This window comes from Phoxinus phoxinus (assembly GCF_949152265.1).
Source record: "Phoxinus phoxinus genome assembly, chromosome: 25".
NCBI classification, from domain to species: Eukaryota; Metazoa; Chordata; class Actinopteri; order Cypriniformes; family Leuciscidae; genus Phoxinus; species Phoxinus phoxinus.
In genome coordinates, this window is record NC_136900.1 from 8,405,028 (window position 1) to 8,425,568 (window position 20,541).

Sequence of the window (20,541 nt, forward strand, 5' to 3'; positions counted from 1 at the left end):
TTCAGTCAGAATACACCTGTCAATCAAACAGCGCATTTCAGTCAGAATACACCTGTCAATCAAACAGCACATTTCAGTCAGAATACACCTGTCAATCAAACAGAGCATTTCAGTCAGAATACACCTGTCAATCAAACAGAGCATTTCAGTCAGAGTACACCTGTCAATCAAACAGCGCATTTCAGTCAGAACACACCTGTCAATCAAACAGAGCATTTCAGTCAGAGTACACCTGTCAATCAAACAGAGCATTTCAGTCAGAACACACCTGTCAATCAAACAGAGCATTTCAGTCAGAACACACCTGTCAATCAAACAGAGCATTTCAGTCAGAACACACCTGTCAATCAAACAGAGCATTTCAGTCAGAACACACCTGTCAATCAAACAGAGCATTTCAGTCAGAACACACCTGTCAATCAAACAGAGCATTTCAGTCAGAATACACCTGTCAATCAAACAGAGCATTTCAGTCAGAACACACCTGTCAATCAAACAGAGCATTTCAGTCAGAACACACCTGTCAATCAAACAGAGCATTTCAGTCAGAATACACCTGTCAATCAAACAGCGCATTTCGGTCAGAATACACCTGTCAATCAAACAGAGCATTTCAGTCAGAATACACCTGTCAATCAAACAGAGCATTTCAGTCAGAATACACCTGTCAATCAAACAGAGCATTTCAGTCAGAATACACCTGTCAATCAAACAGAGCATTTCAGTCAGAACACACCTGTCAATCAAACAGAGCATTTCAGTCAGAATACACCTGTCAATCAAACAGAGCATTTCAGTCAGAACACACCTGTCAATCAAACAGAGCATTTCAGTCAGAATACACCTGTCAATCAAACAGAGCATTTCAGTCAGAATACACCTGTCAATGGTAACACCATGTTTCAGGGAAGTACCATGGTACTGTAGGTTTTACCATTCATTTTTTTGCAGTATTTTGAAAATATGAAAATACCATGGTGCATATGTAACTATTTAATTCCACAGTATATCAAAGTACCACGGTATTATCATGTTTTTAGTGCCCTGGTAATATTAAAGTATCATAGTATTACTGTGTTAGTTTTTTATACCATTGTATTTTTAAAAATACTTTTTGGAGGACCATATAAAGTTTACCCTTACAAAAAAGTACCGGGGTAGCATCATTGTGCAATTATGGGATCACATGGTACTTTGAAATATACCATTAGTACTGAAATTAATGTACTATGGTATTTATTTACATGGTACTCAATGTACTTACAGAAATACTATACTTGTCTACTACTATGGTAAAAGTAAAAAATAAATAAACATGGTGATGGCATTAAATTATTTGAATTAGCTTGAAAACGTGAATATACCATGGTAATAATTTACTACCATAATATCAAGGTACTATAGTATCATAATATTTTGGACATGTACCATATTAACCAATGCCATGGTATATTAATAACCTATAGTAATCATTTAGTACCCTGGTAATATTACACTACCCATAGTATTACTATATTTTCAATGTACTATATATTTTTTACCATAGTATTCTTTAAATATATCCTTTGAAGTACCAAAAAAGTGCATGGTACAAATGTGACATCTGTAGAGTTGGTTCTGAAATTAATGTATCATGGTATTAATTAAATAATATGCTAATACTATGGTAAAAGTAAAAAAAAATACTTTGTATTTAAAATAAAATAAAAATGTATGTTACCATGTCCCCAAAAAAATATGATTTTGACAAATATGACTTTTTTTGTAAATGCATGTCCTTACAAAAATATATTGTGGTAGAACCAAGATACAGTGATGATATCAGATGGTAATATTATGGTATTTTGAAATATTTTGGACATTGGTGGTAACATGATGTTCTCGGACGTAAAAAAAGAAAAAATGATTTGTAGGTCATTAAATATCGTGGAACATATCAAAGCCCCATGATATAACTACCTGTGATACCATTATTTTACTATAGTAGCAGCACTATAAAGGCAGTAAAGCTGTAGTAATACGGTGAGTGATCCGTGTTTACCTGTACGTGATGCTGATAGTGCAGTACATCACAGTAAAGATCAGCAGCTCTCGGTACAGCAGCTTATAGATGCTTCCTTTCCATCGCAGCAGCAGACGATAAAAGGTGCCCAGGCGCGCATCTGACACCTGCTGTGAGTATGTGACCGTCATCTCTGAGCCTCACAGCCCTTCTGACACTGACCTTTCACCTTTCAGTTCTCAGAGAGAAGGATGGACAACACTGGGAAACACGTGCACGCTCAGCACTGGATCACAGCGCACGCACAAACAGAGATCACATGCTAGTTTGATGTTAGTTAGCATGCAGCAACACCTAAACTGATTGCAACAAGTCAATTATATTCAAATGCATGATGGGTAAAATGAAGCAAAACTAGCTTGAAAAGAGAAACACAAATCTAATGTAGCAAATGCAACTGCTTACTGTTCCTCGTCTGTAGGCCTCGAACACGGTCTCTATAAGAAGCAGCTCTACTCACAGCGTGTGATGTTGTGTGAGCCGACGGTCGTCACCGGAACCGTTAAGAAGGAAGGATGGAGTCGAGGAGGGCATGAGACGCCCACACCTCCGGTCACTTGACCCGCTAATCTGTTTTCCACTAACAAAGAGGCATTGTGGAAAACTGGGGGGTTTATTAATCTCAGCAAATCTTTCAAAACTCAAAACACAAGCACAAATACTCATACATATTCAACTCGATTAATAGAGTCATGCATTAATGCAGTTATGTAATGTAAATATGATGTCAATAATCAACCGCTCCTAACTGATCCATGAGGAGTTCAGGCTCCATTAAACCCTCTGTGAGGATGAGGCCCTCAGCGGGGTGTTCAGGGCTCTGTGTAGGGCCCTCTAGTGGAGGACATGCCCCGTGTGTTTCATTAACCTATTAACCCATTTTTATTAAATTGACTTCACTTCTAACTCCCTTTCTTATTTAATTAAATCTGGTCCTTGGATCTTTAACTGTAAACTCCCTAAAAAGAGTTGTAGTATTTTGAAATGTAGAGTTTGTTTGTATTTATCTAACAAAATGTGTTTTTGGGCAGTCAGCAGCCAGTGATTCCTCAAGAGGGAAATGGGTTACTAAACATATTAAATTATATATTTTTGAAAATGTAAAAATGCAGAAAGTTTGGTGTGATGGGCAGGTTTAGGGGTCGGGTTGGTGTAACGGGACAGAATATACAGATTGTCCAGTGTGTGTGTGTGTGTGTGTGTGTGTGTTCTACATCTCAGATTATACAGTCATCATGAGCTTCTCTTCACGTACAGTCAGTGACGTTTCTGTATTTCACGTATCTTTAATATTTAAATAGCGTATGTTTTCAATTAATCTCAATGAATGTCTTAATCAGATTGATGTTAATATAACATATTTTATGCACTGGCTGCCTTTAATGCTGAGTGCTGACATCTATTTTTAATAACATATTTTTTATAAATGATGATCTGCCTTTTGAGAATTTCTCAAAGAGCGAAGGATGTTTTAGATGTTTTAAGACAAAACTACACATATATAAATATAGATGTGTCAAAGAGTATGCAGAACTGTGGTTTAAATGCATTTAACAAGACGAGACAAACTGCACATTTATTACATTCTTGCAGGTTTATTAAGATTTTCTTTACAGTTAGGAAGATTAAAGGAAAAGAAGAAAGTGATGCTGATGTTCAAGCGGCTGCTGAAGCTTCACGCCGTTTTTTTCTTCCCATACTGGCCTTAGCTTTTTCCACTCCTGCGGCCGCTGGTCCAGCTATGGTTCCCTTCTACACAGACATTACCATAATAAGAACATTATTTATCAGAATGTCCAAATGGTCAGATTGTAAGAGGTATTTTTTAATTATTGATTTTTACAATTACTCTATATTCCATACCTGATAGCAGAAGGCTTTACCATATCGAACCATTGTGGCAAATTGTTCACAATTCCCTTTTATGAGATCATAATTTTTACACTTCTCGTCACTCATTAGTTCTTCAATGGTTCTGATCATGTCGGCCTTGCTCTGTGGTTTGTGTTGTCCGTCTAAATAATTGTTCACTGTAAAGGGACCTGGTTGTGTATCGAATCGGCAGCCAGGTGTTGGTTTCCCTGTTGAAAAGAAAAGTGATGCAATGTTAAAAGCTTAATGAATGTATAATGGGTATGACAGTCTTCACAAGATTTTGTAGCCTAATAAATTTGATGTCATACTTATCATCTCAAAAATGTTCTGTTCTTTGTCCTTGTCTTTCACAGTCTCATCACCACCAACATATACAGCATAGTGCTTATAAAGTGGTAATTTGTTGTCAGGTATTGGAAATTCCAGCATGTCCCCAAATTGATACTGTGAAGAAAAAAGAAAAAGAAGAATAAGAATTTATATATATATATATATAAATCACATAACTGTAAACTGCATATTAGATAGGAAGTAAATGTGTAAAAATGTGTAGTATATAAAATGTGTAAATCTTGTATCCTCACATCGGCTTTAACAACATGCGCAGAGAAGCACAGCTGAAGAAACACAGCGATCAGAACACACTTCATCCTCAACATCTTCATCTTTATAGGCTCCTATGAAAAAGAAACTCATTGAGACACGTTTACTCATGTTTACTTTGCTCTACATTGTATACAGCGTATGTTTGACACGATTAGCAAAGATCTTCAAATGAGATGCAAATACATCAAAGTGTTGTGCAATTGCTGATATTTGGATATTTCCCCCTTGTGTTCCCTATCAGTGCTCCTGATCAATTTACCCATTTCAACAAAGATCAATGCTTTCAAAACAATTAATTAAATTATTTAGATAGCACACAAACTAATATCAAAACTATGGCAGTTTTCTCTATTCTTATGACAGATTTAGCTGTAGACACACACAGGTAAATTATTGGAATGAAAACAAATATTTTTATTCCAGTTTATTCCAAGATCTGTTTTTATATGAATTATAAAGTTAAAAGTCCACACGCATGGCTACCATTGTATTCGTCAAGCCTCTTACTTCTAAGAAAATTTTATTCCATCACCCAATATTGTTTAAACTTTGAATGTAGAATGTTTTTTAACAATAATTTAACAAACAAAAAATTCTTTATAAATATAAAATATGTAAAGACCAACACAAAATGGTCTGTTCTTAAAATTTGTGCTCAAATTGTCCACTAAAAAATATCAAGTTCAAAACAGAAGCAAATCATCATTTTACATTTAATGCATGAGCTATTTAATTATATAAAGTAATCCATAATTGAAGTATGTATCAAAAAAGTTAGCCATGAAAGAAAGAAGGATTTCACCTGGGTTGAGGATCATGTTGTGAGGACTACGAGACACGGACGTTAAATAGTCTTCTGCAATGATCTTCTCATCAGAACCATCACTCCTGATTTACTTACCATTTGAATACACCCAGAAATGAAACATTCACTTACGAGTCGTATCGGAATATGGCGGTTAAGACGATACAAATTAGTGACAAAAAAGAGCAGAGCCTCATATAATCCAGACAGACTGGTATGCTTCCATTCAGTCTAATTTATCGTCCTCAAACTGTTATATTGTTATTGTATTTGCAATGGAAATTTTTCAGATGTTAAAAGGGTCTGCAGGCCAATAATCACATACAATCTTTACATTTACAGTTAGTATTCAAAGTGACTCACAAATGTACCCTACAGTGTAAGCGGTCCATCCTAAAGAGAATGAGAACTGCTGCAATACAATAATATAAATTTGCTTAGAAAGTATAAGACCTTTCTAATAGATAGCATTTTAATATTCCATCTTAATAGTAAATACAAATATAGCTGCAAGCGGCGATCATCAGGGTCCAACCACAAATAGATCATTGTAGACTATATACAATGGCCATGTCTTGCCATATACAAGTCTTTCCGTTCTTTAGTTCATCCGCTCAAATGTTGTCTTAAAGGTACAATATGTAAGAATTTTAAATATACAAAAAACACTTGCACACAATGCACAGTGTTATATGTTTCTTTCAATTGTGCCTACTTCCATCATCCTAAATGTTTCCGAGAATTTGTAAATTCAGAGAAATGTAAAATTTTTAAAAGTGTCCGTCCCTGTTCACTTGTCGCCTGTCAATGACGTAATATCCGCATTATCCCTGGTTTCCGCTTGTACTGCCATAGTAACCATGGCGACAGATGTGGACAACTGCGTAACGTCTAGCGGCACGCTCTCAGTTATCGCGCATGCGTCGTGGCGCTCTCGTGAACTCACGGCAAGGCCCACGAGGAAGAAAATGAATAGTTGAATAAAGTCGTTATTTTGGGGGTTTTTTGCAGACAAAAAGTATTCTCGTCACTTGATAAATTTATGGTTGAGTCACTGTAGTCACTTTTCTGGGCCAGCAGAATGAAATTACCGAGAAGTCTGTGATGGAGTTAGACAGCTCTCCGATTTAAACAAAAATATCTTAATTTGTGTTCCGAAGATGAACGAAAGTCTTACGGGGTTGAACAACATGAGGGAGAGTAATTACTGACAGTTTTCATTTTTGGGGGAACTATCCCATTAAGGGTTTGCTCAAGCTGTGGGTTGTTTTTTTTAGCAAGTTGCAAGATTTAATATTTTGCCATCAAATAGGCCTAGGCTGTGCATGTTGTGTTTGAGTTTGTTGTTTATGTTTGATGTTAAATAAAATGAATTAGAGAACAGGAATTCTGACTGTGCTTTCTATCTCCATAACGGTCTATGATAATAGTTAGGCTATGTCTTTATAATAAATGCATCAAAACTATCACATTGTATAATTTGTCTGATGTTCAATTATCCATGTTTCATCCACCCAAAACTATAGCGCTTGATTCAGAGAATGATTCAATTTTGAGTTGCATAAAAGCTGAACGGAGTGTATTCTGGAATCCACTGCTTCATATCTAATGAGTGATTATAATCAAGGTATTAATCAATATTTTTGAGCGCATGTCAGGAATGCCAACCCGATCTCACGGCAATTCGTACGAATTTTACGAGGTGGCTAATTCGTACCAATTCATACGACCTCACTCGTACGAATTTGTACGTTTTTTGCTAAATCGTACATATTTTACGATTTGCCAAAATCGTATGAATTCATACGAATGACCTACCCCTGACCCCGCCCCTAAACCCAACCGTCACGTGGGTTTAGACAAATCGTACAAATTCGTACGAGTGAGGTCGTACAAATTCGTACGAATTAGCCACCTTTTAATCACTCGTACAAATTCGTACGAATTGGTCGTGAGATAGCGTTGGGAATGCAGTAACAGTGCTTGCTCATTTAGCCCGGCTTCCAATGAAATATGGACTCGTTTTGTGTTTGAGAAAATTCAGCAACATGTGTCAATACATGATATATCTGCTTTTCTAGATCACCCTGACACAGGGGTCACAGGGGTCATGTTAATGTGAGGGACAATTTCTTAGTTGAAGCGTTTACTTTACAGCTATATTAAAGTGTCTTCTCACTGAGAGAAAGAACATGTTATTTTGATGTTTTGAAAAAACTCTCCTGTTTATAGTTATGGTCCGACCAAATCCCACCTTGAAGAAGATGTGTGTCTCTGTGTGTGTTAGTATTCCTGGTTACAGGTTAAGGAACAAGTGGCGTTATTGGAGATTGACTGACTTGTTTTCTTCGACATGTTGACACCTACCCTTATGAAAAGAAAATATGTTTCCCTATTTATGAATGATCAATATATTAAATGGTTTAACAGTATTGAAAATATACAGAATAATATATTGTGTTAACATATTACAATAGCCTATATTGAATAATACATAAGGTAATGCCACTTTTCATATATTGAAAAATATGTGACAATATATTTACTAATAAATCATAATGTAATTTTATATTCAGTAATGCATTTCAGAATATATATATGCACATGTGATCAGATATGCATGTGTAATGGATTGCAGATATATCATGCAGCATAAACATAGAGAAGTATATATTGAAATATATATCTTAATCGTTTACATTATAAATGTTTCCTATTTTCAAGCTAGTTGACAGAAGCACAAGCACACCTGCATGTATTGAAGTATTTAGCCAAGAGAATATCACTGTGCACAGCCATTACTTTTAAAATTTTATTATATAATCTACATGGTGTTTGGCCAATCGTCAATCGAACCTCAGGCATCTTTTTTTCAGCACAATGATGACTCAGACATACCAGAAAACCTTTTATATTCCCAAATAATAGAACAACATTAAACACTTAAAACAGATCTCCTCCCTATATTAATATTGAGCAAAACACATTAAAATAACACTTAAAGGTAGGGTAGGTCAGAATTGTCTAAAAAAAACTTTTATTCAAATTTGTTTAAACTGTCTTTATATACCAATGCATAATTAAAATGCAAGTACTCTGAAATAGATTGTATAAAAAACCGAGTGACTCTAGTGTATTTAATCTTCAATAAACACAGCTCATTAATTCCATTCACTCCCACCTAAAAACGGGTGCGCGACTGCGCGCACGTGGGCAGAGCCAGTAATAACGGCGGTAGTCATGGCGACGGAGAGTGACAGTCGCGCAAGCCAATCCTGTGATTCGTCCCGAATGGAAATAATGAGCTGTGTTTAATGAAGATTAAACGGTCTAGAGTCACTCGATTTTTATACTCTTTTTATCAGAGTACTTACATTTTAATTATGCATTGATATATATAGAAAGTTTAATCAAATTTGGTAAAAAGTTTTTATATAAATCCTACCTACCCTACCTTTAATTGTAACATTTGCTCTCCTTTAACAGCCAGAAGCAAAGCATGCTGGGAACTAGAAATCGGTTGTAACTCATTCTGTGACAGTGTGTATATATGTGTGAACTTACATTCATATTTATATGGGAACATGTATGTGCATATGTACGCAATAAAGGATAAAACTTTGTGAATATTACATGTAATGCTATTTTTGTCTTCATTTATAAATATTTTATATGTATTAATATATAGCCACATGGTCAATGCATATATTGCAGTATAGTGAAAAATATAAGCACTAGTTTCCCATATATGGAAAGGTATTATGTAATATATCACATTATATTTTGCATATATTCCCATATATTTTTGTTCTGTAAGGGTGACCTCGGAGGGCCACTGGTACCTAACTCAGGCCCTGGTATCAGCCATGCATACTATGGAGATGTGCTACCTATCAGTACATGTGTGGAAATGTACTGTTTATCTATTTCTTAGCCAATCAGAATCATTTAACCTGAAGCAAGAACGTACATGTAGCTTAGACCTTGGTGTAGGTGATCTTTGTAACTGGAAGCGGGGCGGCCTACGAACTCCTGTGAGTCTTGAAGCTGATGAAATCTTCACTATTTTCTTTCATTTATTATAATTCTTACTCTCGTCTTAAATTGACTTCACTTCTAACTCCCTTTCTTATTTAATTAAATCTGGTCCTTGGATCTTTAACTGTAAACTCCCTAAAATCATACACAAGTCTTTAAGTGTCTCTTTATAGACTTACAGTGCTATGCATAAGTTTAGACACCCATGCTAAAGTTGCCTAAAAAGAGGAATAAAAAATCATCTTTTGGAAATTTATCTTAATGCCTTAATTTAAAAAATGAGGAAAACTCCAACCTTTAAGGACACCAATTTTCTTTGTGAATGAATAATGTATCTTAAAAAAATAAATGTTCTTCCTTAAAATACAGGGTGCATAAGTTTGGACACCCCTATGTTAAACTCCCATAGAGGCAGGCAGATTTTTATTTTTAAAGGCCAGTTATTTCATGGATCCAGGATACTCTGCATCCTGATAAAGTTCCCTTGGCCTCTGGAATTAAAATATCCCCACATCATCACATAACCTTCACCACACCTAGAGATTGGCATGGTTTTATTTCAGTTAGCTTAAAAGCTGGTTTAATTTGCATTGAGATATGATCTTATGGAAAGTACCCCATGCCAATCTCTAGGTATGGTGAAGGGTGTGTGATGATGTGGGGATATTTTAATTCCAAAGGCCAAGGGAACTTTATCAGGATGCAGAGTATCCTGGATCCATGAAGTAACTGGCCTTTAAAAATAAAAATCTGCCTGCCTCTATGGGAATTTAACATAGGGGTGTCCAAACTTATGCACCCTGTATTTTAAGGAAGAACATTTATTTTTTTACGATACATTATTCATTCACAAAGAAAATTGGTGTCCTTAAAGGTTGGAGTTTTCCTCATTTTTTAAATTAAGGCATTAAGATAAATTTCCAAAAGATGATTTTTTATTCCTCTTTTTAGGCAACTTTAGCATGGGTGTCTAAACTTATGCATAGCACTGTATACTATGAACTATATTAAAATAGGCAAATAATATTGTCTCTTTCCTTCAATTTGACTGCAATAAATTCAGTCATGTTTGAAAGTTTGACAAATATGTTTTCAATATCATTAGAAGAATATATAAAAATTAAGACAAAATTAATGATCTATACAAGTATTTTGGAGATCTTTTTTTTTTTTTATGCAAGCTGATTATATTGGGCTTTATTAAACTTTGTAAAACTATAATGAATTTATTTGCATTTTTTTATTACTACAACTGCAAGTCAATCTATTGAAGCATTTGCACAGACTTTAAGCCATGAGATCGAAAAGGATTTATTATCCTGCAGTTTTCTCTCGTGGACAGCACAAAATGTCTTCTTGTCCATGTTTACGAAGCTTTGTAAAATTTGGATTCAAACAATCAGTGATGGAAAATTAAAACATAATTTCCGATTGTTTTGAACTTGGGGAAGAGTGCACACAATGTACACACTACCTGTGCTGTGAGTAGGGAGGACTTGAAGATTTAAAAAAAAAAAGTGAGTAAAAGAGACCTTTACAATCAAGTGATGACTATAATTAACTACTAAACAAAAGATAAATGGGCTATTCAGTAAAATCTGTATGAGTTTATTTAACATTGATTTTGTTGCCTTAGCTTGATTCAATTTAGTTGAGTATAAAACATTTAGTAGCCTACCTCCACCCTTATTTAATGTTACTTTTAATTAAAATATTAATTGATTATTATTTATTTATTGTTCTTATTAAATGATAAACGTATGGTATGTAGGCCTAGACGATATATAAAACTTGGCTGATTAGTTTTTATTTAAATGTCATAAAGACAGGATCAACTTAAAAATAAGGAATACAAGCAATTCAGCTTAAAGAAGCAAGAAGCATGAAAAGTCATAAAAACACAAAGATTTAAACAATATCAGAATAGGCTACAAGCTCAATTTTATTTTATTTTTATTTTTTTTCAATGTGGTCAGGTCACTGTATGTCAGTTGGTCATTAAAGATTTTTGGCGGATCAGGAATCAGGATGAAAATATTGTTGATGGGCCAATAGCTGGATGGAGAAATTACGCTGACCATCGGAGTGGCTGAGAAGTTGTTTCTGCTTCACTGAGTTGCAGGTGATGATCTTTCATCCGTGCAGTGACCGCTAGATCGTCTGCCTGAAATAAAAAGTAAAGCTGTTTGTCACCAGCATAGCAATGGAGAAACCATGTGCCTGTATATCCCAGCCATGTATATGAGTAGCCTATGGATAAGAGGAGGGATCCAAGCACTGACTTTTCTGGTTCTCCTGCGACTAGCTGATGTGCTTTGAGTTCCTGCCCTCCCCAAGAAACAATGAAGACATGTGAGGACAAAAGGATCTGATGGCTAAGCCAGTTGAACATATTTCATTCAACATTATGATATAAACATTCCTTGATCAATTTTTACCAAACATAGAGATCCAAATAAAGCAAGAGAATCTGCCGTTGTCATTACAAATCGGGTCCTCCCCCGAAGTCTCCACAAACTGTCAGTTAATGATTATTCGAAGTATAGGCTAGCCTACGAATGATTCATTTAGAATGCACATAGCTTACTATACAATGTATAAGAAAACAAATGAGTGCATTAATTCACTATTAATTCATTAATTAATAATATCCTATTTAGCAGATGTGGACAGTAACAAAATAGCCTAGGCAGGCTACAGTAAATTTACTTGAGTTAAGTAGACTTTTTGATTATCTGTAGGCCTACTTTACTTTGGTATAAGTTTTTTCTGGAAACTTGTTACTTTAACTTCACTACATTTGAAAGACAAATAACTTAGTTTTTACTCCACTACAATTCTATCAAGGTCCTTGAGTAGGAAGTAACGTCATTCGGGGGATCATATTATAAAAACAGATCAGTATCAATCAGGGCAGGACTTAGGGTGGTGGGGGCCCCTGGGCTTGAGTCACTTTCGGGCCCTACCGTCTATACATGACTTTAAATAGAACAAAATGATACACAAGCTATGTATTAGAGCAACACAATTCTGAATAAACTGAGAATAAAACTAGAGATCACGATTCTGAACAAACAACTAAAAAAATAACAATTTATCTTAATTGCTGAAGTCTACAAAAATGTTTCATTAATCTGAATTATTTATTAAAAAAACTTAGGTTTGAATGAATGATTTAATTCCTCAATCAAATACAATTGTTTCATAGATGAATCAGCATCTTTGAACGAATCTCCTGAATGAACGATTCAATCACAAATGTTTTTTAAAAGTAATTTGTCGCCATCTGGTGGCGTAACAATATAATCGATCCAATCGTTATTTGAAGTGCAAAGCTACTTTCAAAAGGTGACATGGTACAGTATACAGTGTTACATGTAAAAACCGTGCTAATTTATTTATATGACCACTGATTGAAGCTTGAAAAAGTTTGCTTAACTTTTTCAAATCTGGACAGTCAGATCCCAAACAAGCAAAAATCGTTTCCGCTGATCAAAAAGGAGACCACGGTGGACACAGTAGCCTAGTATCGATATCTCGTTATTTCGACATAAGGGGACATTCTAATCTGCATTAAGCCACATTAAGCGTTCTTATAGCCTAATGGTTTTCTATGGGAGGAAAATGCTTAACCGTTCATATTCATATTATGGGCTCATCTGATTTTTTGTAGCCTACATAGCATCGCCTATTTGTTAGGATTTTAGTATCATAATGATTAGGCTTATAAATGCCCGCACAATTATCCGTGAACTTGATTTGAACAAATGCCTTTCAGCTTGTGTGTGCAAAATTCAGAATTAAATTAATGTGCAGAAATGTGTAGGCTACAAATAGAGAGTAGGATATGTAGGCCTACTATACTGTTGTAGCCATTAAAAAAGCGCGTTTCATATTTGTTATAATATTATACCTTTTTTTTTTTTTTTCATTGATTTCCATTTGATTTATGAAAAGTGAACAGCACGACCGAGATAGGGTGCGGAATATGAGACATTGATTTTGACCGTTGAAGTTGAAGTTGTTATAGAAAGCCTTTCTTTAAAGTGAATTTCGTTTTGTATAAATTGTATCTTAATTTTAATCAATTTTTCATCAACCAATTGCCTGTATTTAATGAATAGGCCGACGAAACAAATATAGCCTAACGGAGGCGCCCGCGCGCTCACTTGCATTGCACGTGAACTAGAGCACATCCTAACTTAACGAAACTCAGTGTATGCCTCACACAGACATGACAAATACATCAAATACACAAAGCTTGGAATGTCTTTAAACGAAATAATTCAAAACGAAAAAAGAAAAAGGCTACTCTCTGATAATCCATTATTAGGCTTATTTATGTGCATTTCTTTCTATAAGCGCGTTCACACGGAGATGGCGATCGTCAACTTCATCTTTGCAGCCGAGTCGACACTTTTAGAGAAAACACTTGTTTATTAATAAAAATCAATACACGCGTCACCGGATTTACAGATGCACGCACACATTATTTCGAAATAACGAGATATTGTGTTGAAATAACATTATTATTAATAATAGCCTACATCTTTGTTAAAATAATTTAACAAATGAACGTGAACTAGTTCATTTTTAGATATGTGAACTTAGTTCATTTTTAAAAAAAAGAACTATGACATGAACTAGTTCATTATCATCTGTGTGAACTGAACTTTGAGCTAGTTCTTTTTAAGTATGAACTGGCACAACACTGATCGCGATGCTGAGCTACAGTGAAATGATAGAAAAGACATGATCTGTCTTAGCAATTCGCCTCATTCGCGCAAACTGGATGCGCGAATGAGGCTCGCGTCTACCGCGCCGCGCTAAACACCGCGCCGCAGGACCTCTAGACGCGCGTTACATTGACTTAACATTGAAATCACTCGCGCCAGACGCTCAAGAGTGAGTGAGTAATCATTTTAAAATAAAATTGACTTTAATCAAACCACGGATCCGTGATAAGTTTTGTGATCCGTCTCGCCACTAGTAGCACTATGATCACTTTGAGGGGGGGATAAATTTATCCCCACCGGGGATACAAATAATTAAGCAGAGGCAGGGATACATTGACCAGAAAGGGGGAAATCCCACGCATCCCCCCCGGCAAATCGCACCCTGGATATATTATTGAAAAAAATCAAACGTAAAAGGGCGGGGCCCCCTATTGAGCGGGGCCCATGGGCTTGAGCCCAGTCAGTCAAGCCCAATGGTAAGTCCGGCCTTGGTATCAATAATAATTTACGCAAAAAAAAAAAAAAAAAGATGATTCACACATGCGTAGACAACTTCACATGCATGAAACAAAATTCACCAAAAAAGAATAATATATATATATATATTCGCAAAAAGAAACTCACATGCGCAAAAGAAAATGATATATTCATAAAATACATTTCACAAATGCAAAACACAATTCGTAGATATACAGCTGTGCACAAAACCTTAGAATGTTTAAAATGTACGAGTTTATCCCTGAATGTTAATGTGCAAATCGACATTCACGTGTGAATCGCCTTGGATTTGTGTGTGTGTGTGTGTGTGTTTGAGACTTTCCTGGTAGTGCTCTCTCCTCCTACACGGATCAGTCTTTAGCCAATCAGATTTAAGCTTACCAATCGACCAATCAGCATCATAGCTGAGTAGACAGCAGAGGTTGATCCAGTGTTGCCAGACGTAAGATAATTATCGTATTTGTACGATAATTTTGACCTCTGTACGACCAATAATGAAAAAAATCCCATAATGTACGATAATTTCAGAATTGCCCGCAAATTAGTTAAAAAATCTAGATCTAGCAAGCAAGAGCGCGCATGTGTAGCGCGCGCACAGCAGAGAAAGGGAGCGAGAGACCTTGGGTGTGTGTGCTAGTGTCATATACTGTCTATGGCTAGTGTGCATGTGTGCCTCACAAAGCGCATGTAAGGACCTATTTTTTTTACAGTCTATGGTAAGGACCCAACCAAGCGAATTATTCAGTTGTTTGGTTGAATAATTGCCGACGAGGTGTCCATTGTCAGGTTTTAATGGACGACGGCGAGGTGTGAACCGGCAGACGCGCAGCGGAGGTGTGAACCCGCTTATACCATGGTCACTTGCCAAATAACACATTTTTAAAACATTAGTTTATATTTTAATTAGTTTTACAATCGAAATCTAAAGTTACAAGTTACAAACAATAACTTGGTTTCCTTGGTGGTTACGCCTGACAGTTTATTTAGGTGTCCTCTATCACTTTTTAACGGACACCCTGCAGCCAATCAGAATCGAGTATTCACCCAGACCATGGTATAATCAATTCTTGTTTTATGTATAAGTCAGAATTAAAAGATTCAAAGACATAGTTAGATTTGATATATACATTTTATTAATTTGAAAGTTTCCGAATCCTTTGGGAATAAAATATATAAAATGACTTGATCGTGATTAATGTTCCTGTTACATATGAAGATCATGAAATGACAATCTTAAGTATGAAGCACAACATTCAGTACAAATAAATATACATCTCTTCCATAGTTGTGAGATCCAGTCAGAGTCTTCTTTGCTTTTAAAGTAGATACATGTTCATGGCCAAATGATACACACATAAGTGCAATACATTAGGTGAAAAGTTAACAAATGAAATGTGTTCAATCCAGTCATCAGTAGACCTCTCTATTAGGACAGTAAAATAGTAAAAACCTACAAGAGGTGCAGACAGAGGACGTGGGAGATTAAGTGCTGGTATTTGAATAGAGTTCACTGAGTAATCTTAGTGGCATAATCTTAATTGCCTCTATAATAAGTAGGCTATACCTTTGTCTGATCAGCATAAAATCAGATTTCTGTTTTACTAAATGAAGTAAAATTAATGCTTCACAACATTGTCCTGTGACACTAAAATTATGACAATACAGCACAAAACATAAGGGAATGAATGTTGAATATATTGGTAACACTTTACAAAAAAGGTTCATTAGTTAACATTAATGTATTAACTAACCTTGAGCAATACATTTGTTGCTATGTTTGTTCATCTTTGTTAACGTTAAAAAATACAGCTGTTTATCGTTGCAAACCTTATTGTAAAGTGTTACCAATATATTAAGATATTAATACATACAAATAAAGTTTAAAAGAGAATAAAGAAACAACATGAATTAAGATGTTTGTGACTGTTATCCAGATGTCATGCCAAAGGTGAGTTAATCCTGAGAAATGCAGGGAAACAACAAGTGTGTAATAATTTAACAACATACACAAATGGCAAATAAACACTGGGTGCTCATTAAAATAGGTTTATTCACTATTTAAAGAATAATCCCGATGAGGGAGACAGCTGTTGGCCACAGATGATTGTTTTGCAATCATGTGTGTGATTGTAACTGAGAGCTGTCTGAGAACATGTCTGTACCTGCAGCTAAAATACAACAAAACAAGCATAATTTCTTCTTCATTATTGACACGATATGGGACATCTGATTACACAGCCCTTGCTTACATCAGTTAATAGTTCATAAACTATTACTTCAACTGATCTCTAACTTCAGTAAACACACAGAAATGAACCGATCAACTGCACATACCTTCATGAACTATCGGTCGAAGCCCCCTATGGTCGAAGCGGATGGCGTAACATGCAGGTAGGCACGCCCTCACGTGATGCTGATTGGTCGATTGATAAGCTTACATCTGATTGGCTAAAGACTCATCCATGTAGGAGGAGAGCGCTGCCAGGAAAGTCTCAAAAACACACACACACATTCACATTCAAGGATAAACTCTTACATTTTAAACATTCAAAGTTCTGTTCACAGTTGTATATCTACGAATTGTGTTTTGCATTTGTAAAATGTATTTTTTGAATATATATATATTTTTCACACAGGTGAATTGTTTTTTTGTGCACGTGAATTTTGTTTCATGCATGTGAAATTGTCTATGCATGTGTGGATCATGTTTTTTGCATGATTCTGATGTTTTGCAAATCCAGACGTCAGATTGACATCAACATCCAACGTTGGACAGACGTCAGAACCCGACTGATAATGACATCAACCCGATTTTCATTTTCAACCACAAAACAACGTCTGTCCAACGTTGGAGATTAACGTCAATCTGATGTTGGATTCTGACATCAACTTGATTTTCATTTTTAATGTTGGGTTTGGTCTTCTAAATGTGAATTTTGTAATTGTTTTGGAGCACATTTATTCAATCTCACATTCAATCCCACTACTGGAACTGTGCTCTAGAAATACATTTGATATTGATATGAGGGCAGGCATAGATTCAGATGCATACTGTATGGTACTGTATTACACACAACAATGCAACAATAATAAAACAATGCATTGACATTTACTTTTGATACTAAAGTACTTTTAAAAAACAAGTACTTCTGTACTTTTACTTAAGTAAAAATCGGTCTTTACAACTTTTACTTGTAACGGAGTAATATTTGACCAGTCTGGTACTTTCACTCAAGTAAGGAAGTACTTTGTCCACCTCTGCTATTTAGTGAATAATTGAACATTTATAATATAAATATTTGGACATTTAACTCTTAATTTAACACTTAATTATTACATAAAAAATAAATGTGGATACATGTAGGGTAAGTGCAATTGCGTGTATAAACCATGGTATTAAATGAACTATCAGGCTAATCTGGTAATGCAATGCTAGCACATAAGCTAACCAATACAGACAAAAATGGTTATTATATTGTACTGTTAAAACTCCTGTTCATTTCTGCTTATTGCTATTGGCTTTATTTACATATTTTAAAATAATTTCTTATTCTAAAGTTAGGGATTTTTTGCATTTGGTTAGTTGAAATAAATAATTTGTGAATACAACCTGCTCTTATTTTTTTAATGGTATTTCAGTTGTATTTTTGCAAATATATGTGGCATTTTTCCCACAAAAATACTGATTTTGATGTATTTTATAATGTTCAAATAAATATATTCACAAAATATATTTAAAAAAAAGTTGTGATAGGAGCAGCAGTTGTTCACATGCAGAAAAATGAATGGATCTCTGTGTCCCTCTGCTGGATATATAGAAAACATCTCTCCGTTGCCAGTGACTTCATGCAGTCCAGCTCTCTATAGTGCCACTGATTTATCAGCTGAGTAAATTAATAAATACAATAGGTATAGTTAAATCTCAAACAGTGGATAGTTTACAGACCATTGAAATGGACTATAGCAAGAAATATCGTCATATCGCCAGAGGCGGTTCAGGGGGTTATAACCGTTTTAAAGGGAACCGTCCCAGTGACAGCTTTTCTGAGACTGTAAGCTGTTAGATGTTTGTTTTTAAATAACTGGAAATAATCATGTCAACTTTTTAAAGCATCCGCTATCAGAGAATAGATGTGTGTAACAAACTAACATGAAAAAAAAAATGGTTTAGTTTTGCTTTTATAAACTGGGCGCACATGGTAATATTGCAGATCAATTCATTTTCCTGTGTTGATTTCTTTGTGTTATGCCCATCTGTAAGATTTAAGAAGCAGATTTTCTTTTGTGTTATTTGTTTAGTGTCAAGTTTACCGATGCGGATACATTAAACGTGTGTTATGTCATCACTGCTCATTATCACACTACAATACAAGATTATGTGTCAAATGAATAAAGTAACTTCAAATAATTTTAGTTCATGTGTAGCGATTGCAGACTAATACATGCATAGATATACATAATAAAGGCTAGATGTCTCGTCCGCGCTGCTGGCCAATGGAGGTCGACGTCCGCACCTGGCGGCCATCTTGTCACAGTCAGCTCGCTCACTCGTAACATTGTGTTTTAATGGTGCATGTACTTTTTAAATAATCATAACTTGCTCAATTTTCTACCGATTTTCAAACGGGTTGGTTTGTTATAAACATCAGATATGTAGTTATGACACTGCATACTTATGAATAATTAGAATATTATATATTTCAACATGTTCAAGCATTATAGCCACGTTAATAGCGTTTGTAAGAAACCAAACCGTTTGTAAATCCGTCAAGATTTCAGCGAGATACGAGTATTTGTGTTCGTGCAGATCACTCACCTTACATCAGGAACCACTGAGCCCGCCAGAAAGCTTGCCTGTGACAAGATGGCCGCCGGTGATGACGTTAGAGACTCCGCCGTAAGATTATGTATGTCTATGGATACATTACCCAGTAATAATCCTGAAAATAGTTTAAAGGGATAGTTCACCCCAAAATGTTAATTCTGTCATCATTTATTCATGGTAGTCAATAGGGGCGAGATCTGCTTGGTTACAGACATTCTTCCAAATATCTTCCTTTGTGATCAGCAGAAGAAAGAAATGTAAACAGGTTTGGAACGACATGAGGGTGAACGATTCCTTTAAAGTGCATACATGATAATCCTCACCGTAATCTAATCGCCATGGTTAGCACTTAATATTACTGTAGTACAAATCATTCATAGAGTCGTACATAAAGGAATGCGCATGCCAGTAAACTAGTGAATAAAACCAATGGAATTGTGTGTGAGTGACACTCACTAGTTTACCTGCTTGAACCAAGTCCTCATGGTGGGGAAGCTCTTGTAGATCAGGATGCCGGACAGATTAGCGTAACGCAGAAGACTCCTTAAGACCCTCACAGCCCTTGCTGACACTGACCTTTCACCTTTCAGTTCTCAGAGAGAAGGATGGACAACACTGGGAAACACATGCACGCTCAGCACTGGATCACAGCGCACACACAAACAGAGATCACATGCTAGTTTGATGTTAGTTAGCATGCAGCAACACAGAAACTGATTGCAACAAGTCAATTATATTCAAATGCATGATGGGTAAAATGAAGCAAAACTAGCTTGAAAAGAGAAACACAAATCTAATGTAGCAAATGCAACTGCTTACTGTTCCTCGTCTCTAGGCCTCGAACACTGTCTCTATAAGAAATAAGCAGCTCTACTCACAGCGTGTGATGTTGTGTGAGCCGACGGTCGTCACCGGAACCGTTAAGAAGGAAGGATGGAGTCGAGGAGGGCATGAGACGCCCACACCTCCGGTCACTTGACCCGCTAATCTGTTTTCCACTAACAAAGAGGCATTGTGGAAAACTGGGGGGTTTATTAATCTCAGCAAATCTTTCAAAACTCAAAACACAAGCACAAATACTCATACATATTCAACT

The 20,541-nt window shown here is 35.7% G+C and overlaps 2 protein-coding genes and 1 long non-coding RNA gene across 5 annotated transcripts in view; all 3 read right to left on the reverse strand.

Annotated features, from left to right (window-relative positions):
• The window catches only part of best1 (bestrophin 1), an 11,648-nt gene extending 9,109 nt beyond the window's left edge, over positions 1-2,539 (reverse strand). The window contains exons 1-2 of one of the 2 annotated variants that reach the window (XM_079603743.1): positions 2,468-2,539; positions 2,042-2,288 (exon numbers count right to left, since the gene is read on the reverse strand). In XM_079603743.1, coding sequence (XP_079459869.1) covers positions 2,042-2,193 — 152 coding nt within the window. In that variant the 5' untranslated portion in view covers positions 2,194-2,288; positions 2,468-2,539. Of the gene's footprint in view, positions 1-2,041 lie in introns of both variants that reach the window. The other variant, XM_079603744.1, reaches the window with a different exon arrangement.
• Positions 2,540-3,643: 1,104 nt separating this feature from the next.
• Positions 3,644-5,410, reverse strand: LOC306993755 (phospholipase A and acyltransferase 4-like). Of its 2 annotated transcripts, XM_079603754.1 has the most exons (5): positions 5,346-5,410; positions 4,522-4,614; positions 4,246-4,381; positions 3,926-4,143; positions 3,644-3,814 (listed from the first exon to the last, which is right to left on the reverse strand). In XM_079603754.1, exons 2-5 carry the CDS (start codon positions 4,600-4,602, stop codon positions 3,719-3,721), a joined length of 531 nt encoding a protein of 176 aa, XP_079459880.1. In that variant the 5' UTR covers positions 4,603-4,614; positions 5,346-5,410; the 3' UTR covers positions 3,644-3,718. The 2 variants fall into 2 exon arrangements, with proteins under 2 accessions (XP_079459880.1, XP_079459881.1); XM_079603755.1 differs by lacking the exon at positions 5,346-5,410 and having other exon boundaries at positions 3,657-3,814; positions 4,525-4,614.
• A 10,322-nt stretch (positions 5,411-15,732) lies between these two features.
• LOC306993520 lies at positions 15,733-20,342 on the reverse strand. The gene is made up of 5 exons (XR_013796466.1): positions 20,265-20,342; positions 19,910-20,085; positions 19,437-19,560; positions 16,955-17,111; positions 15,733-16,579 (listed from the first exon to the last, which is right to left on the reverse strand). It is a non-coding gene; the product is annotated as an uncharacterized lncRNA (long non-coding RNA).
• Between the last annotated feature and the right edge of the window lie 199 nt (positions 20,343-20,541).

What these genes read in the sequence shown, in the direction of transcription:
- LOC306993755 (XM_079603754.1), bottom strand. Translation starts at nt 4,602, where the DNA reads ATGAAGATGTTGAGGATGAAGTGTGTTCTGATCGCTGTGTTTCTTCAG. An exon ending in CGCATGTTGTTAAAGCCGAT is followed by an intron (nt 4,382 to 4,521) that starts GTGAGGATACAA and finishes TTTTCTTCACAG; the next exon opens with TATCAATTTGGGGACATGCT. An exon ending in GTAAAGCCTTCTGCTATCAG is followed by an intron (nt 3,815 to 3,925) that starts GTATGGAATATA and finishes ATGTCTGTGTAG; the next exon opens with AAGGGAACCATAGCTGGACC.